The sequence below is a fragment of the Mustela putorius genome, unplaced genomic scaffold (assembly GCF_011764305.1).
Source record: "Mustela putorius furo isolate JIRA1106 unplaced genomic scaffold, ASM1176430v1.1 tig00003845_pilon_pilon_pilon, whole genome shotgun sequence".
Classification (NCBI taxonomy): Eukaryota; Metazoa; Chordata; class Mammalia; order Carnivora; family Mustelidae; genus Mustela; species Mustela putorius.
In genome coordinates this window covers 31,428,142-31,443,528 of record NW_025421998.1, presented here as the reverse complement: position 1 = coordinate 31,443,528, position 15,387 = coordinate 31,428,142, and the positions used below count along the sequence as shown (strand labels likewise).

The following is a 15,387-nucleotide window of genomic DNA, read 5'->3' as shown; positions in this document are numbered from 1 at the left end:
CACAAAGTCTCTCTCAAAGGGATACCTTCTATTAACACACCCAACTGTCAGTTGCTCCAATTCCCCTTGCACCAACACACACATATGTAGTTTTATGTATAATTTTATGACATGCCTCTGAGGCAAGTTTTCCTTTTACTAACCTGTAAAGTGCCTCATCATTTCTTAATACCGAGTTTGCATCCTGGCAATACAGTGCTGGATCACTGGAGAAGAGTGTGAGAAGGGACGTGCTCAGCTAGTGCAGAGGGTGGGCTGAGCACACAACTCATAGTCTAAATCCAGGAAATGACGAGTAATGAGAACAAAAAGAATAATTCTAGGAAGGCAATTAGTCCCGCAGTAAAACACCGAAGGGACACCTCACTCCACATTCAAAGAAGAGAAGGAATGAGGGGCAACTGAAAGGGAATAAAAGAAACAGAAAATAGAAAACCCCCACCAAAAAAAAAAAAAACAGGTTTCAAAGTAAGCAGTGAAATGGGAAAGCCTGTTGAACTATAAAACATTTTCCAAATGGTGAAATAATTAAGTCCAGCAATGTGCACCAGGGATGATTTCCAACACTGAATGTAAATAACCTTTCAGAGACTTGTTTTTTCTTTAGCTGCTAACAGAGAAAGAGGAACTTGACAGAAATAGAGCGGGGGAAAAAATTACAAAATAAACCAAGGGTCATAGGGAAAGTGAACAGAGCAAGACCATGCACATGGGAAAAAACAAATGGAAAGAGGTAACAAGAAAGGGATAGAACCTGTCCTGAGAGATGAAGAGAAAAGAAAAGAACTGACCACGGAAAACCCAACCTCACAACAAGGGTCTGGGGACACGAGAATGGGAAAGGGCTCTATGAAAGTCATGGCATCAGTGACTTCATCAGGTCAACATTTGTTTGTTGTGCACTTGCTAGGTAGAAAGCTGTGGATCAGTGCTGGGAAGAAATGAAAATGAAGATGAGGATGCGCACCTTCACTCTTTGTTTTTCCATACGATTACATTAAAATAATTTTTACCCCATCACCCTAGGAAAACTGCAAACTTCATGATTTCATAACCAGAACATTCAGGAAATGTCCTAAACAACTCATTAATCAATAACCTCAAAGAGATTTCACATGAAATGGTTAAGCTATAAATTGAAAGCATCCTCCCTTCATTAATCATGAGACCCTTGTCTAGGCAAGATCATTAAGAACCATACGAACATTGCAATGCCATAAAGTGGGAGAACAGTTTTGTGGTCCTGAATAAATTCACCACTTCAGGGATGTATGAGTTTCTATCAAAATCAATAAAAATCCTCCTAAGAAATGATGACTTAATTATTTAACATTAAGGTAAATTTGTAAATGCATCTGTAAAAAGCAAATTCCCATTCTTCTTATTAAATATTTACCTAGGGTTTTAGGTAAATATTCTTGGAAAGCACATGAAAGCACTGCTAACTACTATAACCCTAAATTCACCATGAAAATAACCCACTACTGATGGTAAACAGAGACTGATACCATCACCAGCATGACCCCACATGACTGACCGCAAGACCTGACCTTTACTGCGTGGATCCATCACATTTTCCTTAAGTTCTTTCCAGCTTATCTTGTAACTTAGGCGAAAGACCCAATGGGCAAAGCATCCCATGATGGAAACTGAAACTACTCTCTCAAGCGGTTTCATTTGCTCTAAGAGCCTGAAACCGCCCAGACCATCCAGATCAGTTTGAGCTCAACCACTGGCTCACATCTGTGCACATGGACCATGGAGTGACAGTTACCTCTACCTCATTATAATGCTAAAATCTCTGCCCCCAAAGGAGCACAACCTTACATAACACACAACACATGTACAGGCATGTTTCCTTAAGGTGCATGCATGACCTTACGCCTGGCTCCACAAATGAGGACAAAACTCCCCTTTCTGTATAATTATCCTAACCCTAAACAAAAGGAATGCCCCTTGCTCAGAGGGTTACGGCTTTGGAAGTTATTACCTGTGACCTCCTTATTTGCTGCAAGTAAACTTTCCTTTGCGTAACAACTCCAGCTAGTATAGCTCCTATCTGTAACTCACCAAGGGGTGAACCCATGTTAGTTCGATTACAATACCAAAATTATCCTCTAAATTAAACACATTTTCCAAATCCCTACTTAAAAGGACTCTTCTACCATTAACATACCTTTATTTAATGCATAACTGCTGCTCATTTTGTACACACTAAATGTGATTTTTCAGAGCATGAAAAGCCATCAGTCTTTAGGTAAGCCTCATCTCCTGAACTGGGAAAGGCAGCATCTACAGTCAGGACTACATAAAGAGTGGGCCCTGTGAAGTCCTCTCCCTCTAGCCTGCAGACATTTAAAAATGACCAACAAAGAGGAAGATGGAGGAAGAGGAGGAAGAAGAAGGAAGGAAAAATAAGAAATAAAGAAGAATAATAACAGGAGGAAGAAAAGGAAGAAGAGGAGGAGTGTGGGGAGAAGAAGAGAAATGATTCTTCCGTCTGAAACAAACACTTAAAACTCATGGGAGGATGGAGCACATGTGCCATCATCAGAGCATGTCAGGCTAAAAAACACCGGGGTTCCTTAAAAACACAAGATCTATTTCTCGGTTGTTTGTTTCAAAAAATACAAGATCTAAACCAAGAGTGGAACCAATCACTAGAATCTGGATGTCTGAGATTAAAAACTTAGACTACACCTCGGACAGTCTCAGGTAGTTGGGTTGAGTGGGGAGGACATTGGACCTGGCACAGGGCACCCAGTATCTTCTCCCTATAACTACTTTGGGATTTCCCTGAGCCTTACCTTCCACCACACTTTTACCCTCGCTCCTGCCCTGCTCTGATGACCCTAAATCACTCTTCAGCCAACTGCTCCTCCAGCCAACTTGAGACTAATATGACCATGAGCCACCTTGACAGCTCATTCTGCCCACGAGGACCCACAATGGGTTCTGGCCAGACCCCAACAGTATGTTTTAAAGGCATTAAAAAGCCACTGGTGAATTCACAAAAACCTACAGAACCCCGCGCTGTGAAGTGCTGGCTGCATCTGCGGCATCTTGCTATCTGGTTCAAAGAAAGAGAAACCATTTAAGGAAAATCCCGAGCTGCGACAAGGAGTACCTAATCACATTACCAGCCTGTCCAGCCTCCTGACCTCACTGGTGGGAAATGAAGGCACTCTCTCCCAACCCAACCTATGCAAAAGGCAACCTGAAAACATATAAAAATAAGGACAGCAATTGACCAACTAGAGGTAAAGGCTACAGACATGAGTCAGTGCCAAGTGGAATAAGTGGTCTAAGAAAACTGTCAACCAAGAGTTCTCCTGCCTCGGGAAGAAAATTTTAAAGCCACTTGCAAGATGTGAGCTCTTGAGGCCCATCTTCAGGAAAGCCTCATTGATTTCTCATCTTCAAATGGTTATCTAATGTTCTTTAGTTACGGGGGAAAAAAGTCAGCAAAAGGACAACTATTGCTCAGTGCTAAAATCCCCTGGTACGAAACTGATTTTTAAAAAGCAGAAATATGTTGATTTATCCTTGCTGATACATGCATATGATTTTGAAAATTCTCTTCAATATAAACAAACAGATTGTCGAGGGTAGGGGTCAGGGGGTGGATTAAATTGTTTATTCCTTCCCTTCCCAGTTATAATTGCTGATATTTCTGGGTCGTGGTATGACATTTTTTTTATTTTCAAAATCAAATTACATATAATAGTCTGTTCTAGGAAAAACAAAAGAGATTTTGATCTTAAAAGCAAATCAAATGATGAAATCAGAAACAAAGGACTACTAGAAGTCTAAAATCATTTTTTCATATATGGAAGTATTTATATTTTTAAAAATATAGCACATTGAAAAAAAAGTAGAAAATAAAAATACAGCACACTGAACTTTTTTATATGTAAAATAATTATAATTATCAAAAGGGGCTATAAACTCAATATTTGAAGACTAAAATTTATTCATGTATTCATTCTTTTAACCCAGTTCCAAAGAGGACTTCAGGATGTTCATATGGACGCCTTCAAGATAAAATACAAATTTTAAGCAGATGAGGAAACTGGGAAGAAAGGAAAATTTATCACTTCAAGAACTATTTATTAAGTACCTACTCTGTGCCAGGCACTGTGCTACACGATAGAGATGTGCAGTGAACAACAGACAAGAACACTCTTCTCATATACTGTTCTCATAGTTTAATATTCTAGTGATGGCAATTGGAAGAAAGACAGTAAGTCAATCATTAAAAAGAATGTCATCAAGGGGTGCCTAGGTGGCTCAGTCAGTTAAGCAACTGTCCAACTCAACTTAGGTTCAGGACATGATCTCATGGTCGTGAGATCAGCCAGCATGGAGTTTGAGCTCAGTGCAAAGTCGGTTTCAGATTCTTTCTCTCTCCTCCTCCTTCCTTTCCCGCTCACGCTCACTCACATCACCCCCCAGATAAATAAATTAAGAAGAAAAAAAAGGATGGTAAATGCTAAGAAGACAAAAGCAAAATATGCTCTGATGGGGGGGCGGGGAATGGGAATACCTCAGAAAAGTGGACAGAGGAAATCTGAGATTACTTTTTCTGTGCCTGAGTATTTATTTTAATATGAGTATAGCATGCATAATGAAAATGCATACAGATATGAATTTTTATATTGATCAACTGTCAAAAGAGAGATTTCAGATGACTCGAGCTGAAATTGGGATGATGAGGAGTAAACTGATGAAGTAGGATGAGGCTACTAGGAAAACACATGTTGTAACTTTGGCTTTGGAGGAGGGCAAAATTTGCTCTAAATTTCTGGCATCCAACTCAAGGAAGGAAACAATTACATGACAAATCTCTCCTCTTGGTCCTGATAAGGCACTATCCATAATGTTCCCCAGGACTTCAATTAATACTGGAACTGGTTTCTCAGGAATATTTTTTTTTTTTTTTAAGATTTATTTATTTACTTGACAGAGCGAGACACAGCGAGAGAGGGAACACAAGCAGGGGGAGTGGGAGAGGGAGAAGCAGGCTTCCCTCTGAGTAGGGAGCCCGATGTGGGGCTCAATCCCAGGACCCTGGAATCACAACCGAAGGCAGACACTTAACCGACTGAGCCACTGAGGCACCCCTCTCGGGAATATTTCTTATAATCTCCTTCAAAATATCCTTTAGAAAAAGTCTAGTGAATTACTGAAGAGGTCAGGGATGCAAATGAGAAAGCTGATACCAATTCAGATACGAAACTCTTGTGATTAACTTAAATCCAAAAAGATTTAAGACATATAAAAAAAAATCTCTTAAATATTAAGGATACACAGAACTCCTCAACCCCGCATACAAATTGGAAATCCACTGGGGAGATTTTTTAAGAATACCCCCACCCCAGAATCTCAGTAAGTAAGGCCAGCATTCTATGGAGGAATAGATGATAATTCCCCATAAACTGTTTCTCTTTTTTCCTCCCTATAAATAGTTTCTTATAAGTGAGTTTCTGGCAGATAAAACTCCAACAAGTACTCAGAGTACAGACATTCTCTGCCGTGATTTAGATGTAGATTCAAATATTCCTATGTAGTTAAAAGAATATCTGAGGCAGAAATAGAAATCATAACCATTTCTAGAAATGAAGACACAAAACAAGTGCTAAAAGATGACATCAATTCCCTCCTGAATGAAGTTAGCAATGGAGGAGACCTGAGCGGGATCAAGAGTTTCTCAAAGAAATGTTAGGTTATTCCAACACAGAGATGAATGTCAAGTAAGTAGCTTTTATTACAAAAGGATTATTTTATGTGTATCTCTAACATTCTCTTTGAGAATTCTTTTCCCAACTCTACTGCTTACTGGTTGTTATGACCTTGGGCAGGTTCATTAGCTTCCTTTAGCCTCAGTAGCCTCAATTATAAAATGGATATAATATCTACCTCAAAATAAGAGATTATGGGACACCTGGGTGGCTCAGTCAGTTAAGGGTCTGCCTTTGGCTCAGGTCATGATCCCAGGGTCCTGCGATAGGTCCCACATCGGGCTCCTTACTTAGCAGGGTGCCTGCTTCTGCCTCTGCCAGCTGTTCTCCCTGCTTGTGCTCGATCTCTTGATCTCTCTCTCTCTGACAAATAAAATCTTTTTAAAAAATGAGAGAATGAGGGATTATGCCTGTAAATCACTCAGTACAGTGCCAGGTACATGGTAACTAACAAAATTATTCAAGTCTTTCCCTCAATATTTACTTTCTAGGGCTTTTATGACCAAAGTAAACGTCCAACTAGATGTTCACAGAAGCTATTATTTTGGTTATTACTAACTATGTATCTCTTTCAACCAAAGGCTTTGACATTTGGGACCCCAGAGCTACTTGCTCTAGGGAGCCACAAAAGATATTCTGTATCTTTTCTTCTGAAGAAAGGAGTATAGATCCCCTTTGAGCATTGAATGTTTCTGGTTCATGAAACTCTAACCACAAAGGAGTATACATAATTTTGGTACTGACTACTGAATATTAACATTTTCAATTCACAAAGAAAGACTTACCATAATTATAAACATTCAAAACCCAGGCCCTTCAAGGGGTGTTTTTACCTTTTAAATGTTAAATCTCTTTATGTAGTTCATTCTCATTCTCAAGATAGTAGATATGATGCACTCCTCCTCCTCCATTCTGCAAGCTTGAAGAAATTTATAGTTCTAATGGGACAAATGGAAGAAATCTTTGACCTCACTGCCACTGAACGACATCTAAAGAAATGTTCCTTGCCTCCTACCATTGTGCCAGTTAAGCACAGAGGTTAAGCCCAGGCAGTGGAGTTAAACTGCCAGGGTTCAAATCCCTTCTCAGCTACCTACCAGCTTTGTGGTTTTAAAGCTGGTATTTCTCCTATCATAGGATTTTTGTAGGTGTACCAAGTACCAAGAAAACTGCTGGGCACATAAAATGTAACCACGTAAGTTACTGTATATTAAGTATTTTCGTGTATATTATAACATACATGATAACACCACTCTAAGCACTTCTCTCTTTCCTATTTTCTCTTTCCGTCCTCCCTCTCACCAAACTCCTTATGCCCCTTCCTCTTCTGCTCTCCCTCCTTCTTTTAATTAACATTCTTGTTCCCTTTGGGGCTTATTCTTGAAATTTAATGATAAATGTGGCCTTATCTTAGTCCCACTGGAACAACTGAATACTAGTGACCTTATAGATTCCTGCTCTCAATGAGACATGACAAGAAAGCAGGCATTCTTCCATGCATTTTTAGGAAGGGCCCTCTCATTAAAAATGATGGAACACTTGGCATTCTTGAAATCTGAGAAAGCAAATAAACCTAAAAACAATTTTTATCAACCCATAAGCTCTTAGAGTTATTCACAGTTTTCTAGGTGTAGCTGTAAAGAAACGATGAAAGATGGGTTCTTTTCCTATACAGTGAGATCAGAATCCATCTTTTTAAGCAGAACTCCAGAGATGCCCAAAAAATACAAACTGGGATCTCACAGAGTAAAACCAGGACTTAAAGAAAACTTCCACAATCCTGAATATCATTTTTTAAAACTGTTTAATTGTAAGAGAAGCATGTTGATAGAATAAAAACATGCTGGAAAATGTCTCCTTCCCATTTATAGCACAAGAACAAAGTTTGGATGGGTGGCAAAACTTTATCAATACTGAGTTACTTAGGTTTAACAAAAGCACATCAAGAAAAAAAAATTGTTTGTGCTATCCTTGCAAAATACTTCCAAAGCTGTAATTCCTAGGAGCTCTTTTCCACCAGAGAAGCAAAGCAGCACTGCAGACAATTTACCGTGAAGCTGACTCAGTGCTCCCAAGTGAAACAGCACAATTTTAAGTACAGCTCATCCAGGCTTAGACCTATGCATAAATATATTCACAAAAATGGAGCGTACTACCACTTGCCATCTTGCTACCAGCCTGTATTACTGATTATCAAAACTATGATAAATACAGAACTATGATTTTTGGTACCTGACTACTTGAGAAGCTAAAACACGATCCAGGGAAAAAGAGGAAAAACAGTAGCCCACCTATTCCCTGACAGCAAAGACTTCTGACAAAAAGAAATTCCGCTCTTTGCAGAGAAATATAATCAATGGGGGAAAACAAGTAATTGAAAATCTATGAGGTGAACACACAACAAAATAAACCACCAAATAACCTATCTTTGATGCTACAGTAAATCTGTCATTTTGGCTAACCAAAAAAAAAAAGAAAGAAAAAGAAAAGAAAGAAAGAAAGAAAAAGGAGTCACAAAGGTGCTTTTTCTTAAAAATAGCAATTAAGTGATTATCAGTAGCAAACTATCAATAAGGCTCAGGAGGTACTATCTTGCCCATTTGGATGCCCAGTTAAAAATGTTTTTTATCCATTGTTTACAAACACACAATTCCTTCCAAATAACCTCAAGTCAGAGGAAAGGCTCTGAGTAATTTAAATACTCTGTAGTTCTGAACATAATTTTATAGGACTGAAATTACTTCAGAATAGCTAGACAACCTTGAAGATAGCAAGTTACCCACAATCAATTATGATTCCTTTGACTATCATTTCTAGAACTTCATGGCAAAATAACCTTTCAGTAGGGGCTGATCATCCCACTTAGGATAAAAGTAAAGTATGCACTCAAGTAACTGGTCATGTAGTAAAGAAATCTTTTATAACATGGACTATTATCAACAGAATTATTATTTCACCCCAAATTGTCAATTGTTGTCCCCAAACTATAAGAAAATATGAGTATTCCAAAAATATGAGTATTCTTTTCCATTTAGTGATTGAAAACTGAAACAACGATATACTAAGATTAAAATTAAGGTGTTTCATACCGTCATCGTTTTTGTGAGCTTTCTGAAACATTAAGCAATATGTTGCTGGTTTTCTTGCTCTGGGCCAATGGCTTTATCTTACCAGGTGAGAAGTAATTTCTGAATTTGGTTAGATAACCTGCAAAGTCTCTTCCATCTCTAGAACTGTTAGATTCCACTTAGTTATATAAATTTTAACAATTTGTAACTTACTTCTGGAAATGTGTTAAATTCGGGTAATTAGGGCACCATTTTGCATTAAAGTGATATCATAAAATTTCTAAATAGTACTCAAGCAGCCTGAGGGAGTAAATGTTATTTAACAAAAACTCATATAGTGCTTACAATATCCCCAGCATTGTTCCAAGTGTTTTACAAACTCTTTTATACAGTATTTTCAGTATACTTAGTAATTGAATTCTTACGAAGCTTAATGAGTATGTGAATTAGCATTCACCAATAAATTAAAGTGAACAACCACTTTCATTTGAAATTAAAATTATTCATTTCTAGCCATAAGGATGATCCTGCAATAATAAAAATCTGGCCAATTACCTCACCTTACTAAAGTCCTTCAATTGCCTTCAGGACACAGTCCAAATTCCTCCACAAATCACGAAGATACTGCCGCATCTACTCTCTGCTTTCCTGTTTTGGCTCCCGTGTACCTTAAATCCTAACTATTTGTACTTAACAAAAATGTGTCCTGATTCCCACCCGCCCTTTAAGTGCTCCCCCTTTGGTTTGATAGGCCCATCACTGACCTTCCTTCAATCTGGCCAATTCCCACTCACCCTCAAAAACACAGCTAAGACAGCACTTCCCCATGAAAGGCCTCCTGACTGCTCATCTGGCTTAAATACTGAGTTTTCTCTGCTTCTACCGCTTTCTATGTTAATCTCCAGGAAATCACACAGAAGGGCAGAGTATAACTGCTTATCCATTCATGCATCTTCCCACTTGCCTGTAAATTCCTTAAAAGCTTAAACTGTGTCTTTTATCTTTAAATCCCCAGAGCCTTATACAAAAACTGGTACACAGTATGAGCCCAAGCAAATAAATGCCTTTTTAAATACATAAATCAACAAATGAATATATAAGCTTTGTGAGATGATAGAGAGGCATGCCAATTTTATATCTGAAGAAGAAAGAAAATTGGTTAAAAAAAAGGGGGGGGCGGCGCCTGGGCCCAGTGGGTTAAGGCCTCTGCCTTCCGCTCAGGTCAAGATCCCAGGGTTCTGGGATTGAGCCCCGCATTGGGCTCTCTGCTCAGGAGCCTGCTTCCCCCTCTCTCTGTCTCTGCCTGCCTCTTTGCTCACTTGTGATCTGTTAAATAAATAAATTTTTTTTAAAAGTCCATGGATAGCTAAAATGCTATAATTTTTATCTATTTAATTACCAAAGAAATAATAAGGCCATAAACTTGAGTTTTTAGGTCCAATTCCAGCTCTCAATGAAACCAAAAACACAAAAATGCAGAACTCCTTAGTTTTCTAATTGCAGGAAAATTTGGCATATGGCAACTAAGTCTTTACAACTGTAACTGCCAGATTCAAAACCTAGTAGTCAGCGATTTCTAACTGTAGTTTAAAGATCATGGTAAACTGCAAAAGCCTCCCAGGTGATCCGGACATCCAACTATATGTACTGTGTGTATCTTACTATGCGTCAGGCACTGAGATAACTGCTGGTAGTAATTTCTTTGAAGAAGAGCACCTGAGTGGCTCAGTCATTTAAGCATCAGTCTCTCTCTTTTTTTTTTTTTACTGACGTGTTAGTCTTTTATAACATTTCCATATTTTCATACACATATATGTATTTTTTTACTAAAGCAAGATCACAATGTTGTAAATAGTTTTTCTTTTCATCTTTTCATCTCTTTGCCTGTAAGTTTCCATAGCATCTAATACCTCAATCATACTAAAATTACCCTAATTGTCACACAACTATTTCCCCAAAGCTGGTTTGTCCAAATCAGGGTTTAGGTCCAGAACCTGCGTTTTATCCAGTTTGTATATCCCTTAGGTGTTTTAAATCTAAAACAGTCCTTTTCTTCATCGGTTAGTTTTCCTGCTCAATGTCTGCCTGATCACTTCCTCATGCTGTCACTTAGCCTGTTCCTCTGTCCCCTGTATTTCTTAGAAATCAGAAGGTACATCTAAGAGCTTGATCAGTTTATATTAATAGACTTGTCTAGAATACATTGTGGATACCATTATCTGCTTCACATGGCATTTTTTCAGGATATACGTGCATGTGGTTTTACCATCAATGAAACTCACACTGTCCTCTCTGGGTTGTGTAATGGCCACCCAAGTGGCCGCAAGACAGTGATATGATTCCCCCTGCAGGCAGGAAGTATTTGGTAAGGAACACACCACACAGATGAATGGTTTCCCCTTGGCGATTCACTGCATGGCCAGTTGCATTAGACAGTCCTTGTCTGAATTAACATTTGCTGGAAATCGCAGAATGATGATTTTTCTAATGTTATCATTTCTCCTACATTTATCAGCTGCCACTCCTTAGTGAAGAAGGGCTTTCCCTAATCACCTAGATCCATCTGGTTACTCTGAGAAGCATCTGGACAAGCATTTAACTCTTGACCTTTCAGCTCAGGTCATGATCTCAGAGTTGTGAGATCTAGCCTGCATAGGGCTCTGTGCTGGGGCCTGGAATCTGCTTAAGATTCTCTCTCTCTTCGTGTGCCCCTCTTATACATGCGAGCACATGCTCTCTAAAAAAAATTTTTTTAATGATATTTAAAATAATTATTTTGATGGTAAGATGGTATTTCACTTTGAATCCTGATGTGAATAAATAATTTACTCACGCTGTTCAACCTAAATCCAACCAGTTCATCCATACCTCACCAAAAGCCAGTCATTCTTCTCAACTGTTTATTATTGTAAGAAGGAGAAACTGCATAGGTCCAAGGTATCTTGTGCCCCAAGTTGAAAGGCCTATGATCCAAAAACTGCTGAAATTGTGCTCCATACATGGAGAGAAAAGAAGGAAGACTGGCCTGTTTTCCAAAAGTGGTGATCCTTCACCAACACAGTGGAGAGCAGAGGATACCTGAAGACACTACCGGAACAAGACAGAGACTTGGAGTTTCAATTCTGCAGTTTTCTTTTTCTGCATTCCTACTTCCTTCTGTAGCCCTTCCTCTCTGAGAAAGTCTTTGTGATTCATTGTAAAGCACAGGCTCTATCAACAAAAATTCAGACTGTAAACTACAGGATGAAAGACCTCCTGTTTTCAATGAATAAATTGCAAAGAAAAAAATCAAGGAAATGGAGAGGGGGATACTATGCATTATAGAGACAACTATAAACTTATAGTTTAACAAAATATTAAACTAACTGCAATCTATAGACACTATTTGGGTCCTGGATCAAATACACAAACTTAAATATATATGTGTTATACTTATATATATTTATTAAATATCCTTACATATATCTAACATATGTATATATTTATGTTTATATATTTGGCATAATATCATCGTTACCTTTTGAAAGAATCCTTTTAGAAGTGCTGAGTGAATTTTTTATGAATAAAATTCTATGATTTGCTTCAAAATAATATGAGAAGAAAATAGGAGACAGATGAAACAAAATTGGCTATGAGTTGCTAATTGTTAAAGCTGAGGTTCATTATAATATTCTATTTTGTGTGTGTTTGAAATTTTTCATAATCAAAAAGTAAATTTGTGGGACTATTTCTCCACAGCAATAATTCTCATTTACTAAAAAATAAGATAGTGTCCCCTGCTTCTTCAGTTTTACTATGAAAACAAGTCAAAATGAAAAAGGAAAATAAGTATTTTTCAAACATTAACGGAATCCTTCATTAAAGCTTGACGCATTAAATTATCTACTATAATCAAACTTTGATGGATACTACTGTAGCCCTTTAAAGTAATTTCTTACATGAAAATTTCAATGGAACTAAGTCTTTGGCTACAAATACAGATTTAAGTGGCCTTTTCTATTTTTACATATATTACACACATAGATCAAATACTATGACTATCACAGCAACAATGTACATCTTAAGGTATTAATAAGTATATTTGCACATGTGAAAATATTCAGCCTCCCTTTAGATCAGCGTAGTTTACAACAGTTTCAACATGGACAAGTTCTACCTTAATCTGTACTTACAGATGAATGAACTGTTTGCCAGGTTAGTATATAAACACAAAAACTGTTTACAGAGCCCCAAAATAATTACCTAAATTAGCAAGTAAGTTCAAAATACTTTTCAGTCATTATCTGTGGATGTGTTATTGATCTAAATGCGGATAAAAAGTAAACTTAGATTAAAAAAATAGTTTAGAAATGCCCAATAAACAACATGGCTCAAATTACACCAAAGGACTGCTACCAATGAAAAAATGGGGGAGGAGACGCCTTTTCTGAAAGGTGGAGGTGAACGGGTACATCTCTGGTGTCCACAAACTGAGTGAGCTGAGAACACTGCAGTTTAGCTTATTTTTACAGTTTGAGTTTAGTTAGGGATGTCTAGGCTTGTTTTTTCGTTTTTTTTTTTTTTTCAATAGTACCAACCTTGGTTTAAATCACATATAAAGTCTTTTTGAGGATTTAAGCAAGCACCACAATAATGATGATGTAAATCCTGCCAACATTAAATCCCTTCTTGCTTACTACGCTTTTGCCTGACAAGAGGTGAGAGGGTCTCGACCCCTTCGCTCAGGATGCACCACTGCCGAAGACATCCCGCACAAACTCCTCTCTAGCAAAGCTCCTGGCCTGTGGTTCTTTGGGGGATTTTGCCCCCCCCCCGCCCCCGCCTTCCCCGCTCCCTCCTTTTTTGCACAGAGAGCGCCATGCATGACTCGCATTAGGACTGCGCTCATTTCACCAAAGACACCGCATCTCCAGGGCGACGGAGAGCAAACGTGCGGTAGGGTGGGCCAGGCCGCGCCCAGGCCCACCCCCCGGACCGCGCCTCTCACCTGCCCCGCGCCGTGGTGGCCCCGCACTCGCGTGTCGAGCGCGTCGTGTCCAGTTTCGTCTTCGCCGCCCGAGCGGTAGAGGAGCCGGAGTGGCACGATGCTCTGGCGCTCCAGGAAGCGGTTTTCGTTCCTCCTCTCCAGCTCCGTCAACAAGGCGTCTCCTCCAAGCAGGAAAAGGGTAAGGAGGGAGTGGGGAGAGAAGGAGAAAATAATGACCCTGAGCCGTACTCGTGCCTTCTGCGGCCCGACGTCTCCTCTATGGAAATCCCGCCGCCCCCTCCCTCCCGGTCCCTATCTGAGAAGGACGCAGCCGGGGAGCCCTGGACCAGCGCATCTGAGATCATCCAGGATCGGGGCCCAGAAGCACAGCACCCCTTTCCCATCCTCCGCATTCCTCCTCTTCAGAAGACTAAAAGCAGGCATTTGACCGAAGGTTTCTAACGCATCCGCGCGCCCCCACACATGTATTTTTGCTTCACTTCTCACCACCCTTCTAAATTAAAAAAATAAAAAATAAATCTCCCCGCGCACTCGGGAAACGGGAATGCCCGTTTCCAGGGCGCTTGAGGGCTGCAAAGACGCCCGGAAAATGGTACGTCCCGAAGCCACAGAGGGTGGCGAACATACCTGCCCGGCCGCAGCGCGCCGGGGGGCAGGTCCCCAGGGCGCAGAGCAGCAAGAAGGGCACGGACGCAGCCGCCGCCGCCTGCATGGTGCTGCCGTCAGCTCGCCTCGTTCGAGACGCTCAGCTCCTCATGCCCGGGCCGCCAGGTCCGCGTCCCTCGGCCCGCTCCCCACGGCTGGCCTCGGCCGCCCCCTCCCAGCCCGGGTCGCTGCTGCGGCGGCCGTGGCGCTGCAGCCTCCGCCGCGGCGCTGCCTCAGTGCTGCATTGTGCTCCGCGGGCGCTTCCGCTGGCGGGGGGAGCGAGCGAGTGCTGCATTGGGCGGTTGGCTGTAACTAAGTGGTTTCTAGCGCCTCCCACCTCATCCCAAGGCAAAGGCTCCGGCGGGCGACGAGCGCTCGGCAGGGAGCGAGCGCCTGGTGCACTCGCCCCCCGCGCGCGGGTAGGGGCGCGCGCCGGAGAGTCAGCTGGGAAATGTAGTTCTCGCTCCGCATCCCGCTCGTTTCCACGAAGGTGCGGACTGTCGCGACCTCGTGACCACGGAAGACAGAAAGGGCAGAAGAGAGGTCATCGAAGGCAGGCCCTTCTGGGCACCGAAGTATCCCGACTGCGTCTCCGCGAGAACCAGTATTCCTTCACTCCGTGGTCCATGAAGACCCGTAATGTTTTCCACAGATACGGTAGTTACTTAAATTACTATCAGGGAATCACACCCTCAAAAGTACGTGGTAAGTTAATCATTCATCAAACATTTAGTAAGGACATACTGTGTGCCCGGTGGTTGACTAAGTAGGGGGACACAACCGAGAATAACACGAGTGTAAGAGGCACCTGCTTGCAGATACAGTAGAGTGAACACCGTTTTTTACATTACGGTGTGAAGGTGCCCTGGTAATGCTTAGAGGAGGATCATTAACTCAGCCAGGCGAGTCAGGCGGGAACATCAAGGTCAATGCAGACACTGGAACG

The 15,387-nt window shown here is 40.7% G+C and overlaps 1 protein-coding gene across 13 annotated transcripts in view; it reads right to left on the bottom strand.

Moving 5' to 3' along the window:
* The window catches only part of ADAM22 (ADAM metallopeptidase domain 22), a 220,136-nt gene extending 205,279 nt beyond the window's left edge, over nt 1-14,857 (bottom strand). For 4 of the 13 annotated variants that reach the window (XM_045089766.1, XM_045089768.1, XM_004739676.3 and 1 more), the window contains exons 1-2: nt 14,424-14,854; nt 13,797-13,957 (exon numbers count right to left, since the gene is read on the bottom strand). In XM_045089766.1, coding sequence (XP_044945701.1) covers nt 13,797-13,957; nt 14,424-14,508 — 246 coding nt within the window. In that variant the 5' untranslated portion in view covers nt 14,509-14,854. Of the gene's footprint in view, nt 1-13,796; nt 13,958-14,423 lie in introns of all 13 variants that reach the window. The other 9 variants (XM_045089770.1, XM_045089772.1, XM_004739675.3 and 6 more) reach the window with 7 other exon arrangements.
* Between the last annotated feature and the right edge of the window lie 530 nt (nt 14,858-15,387).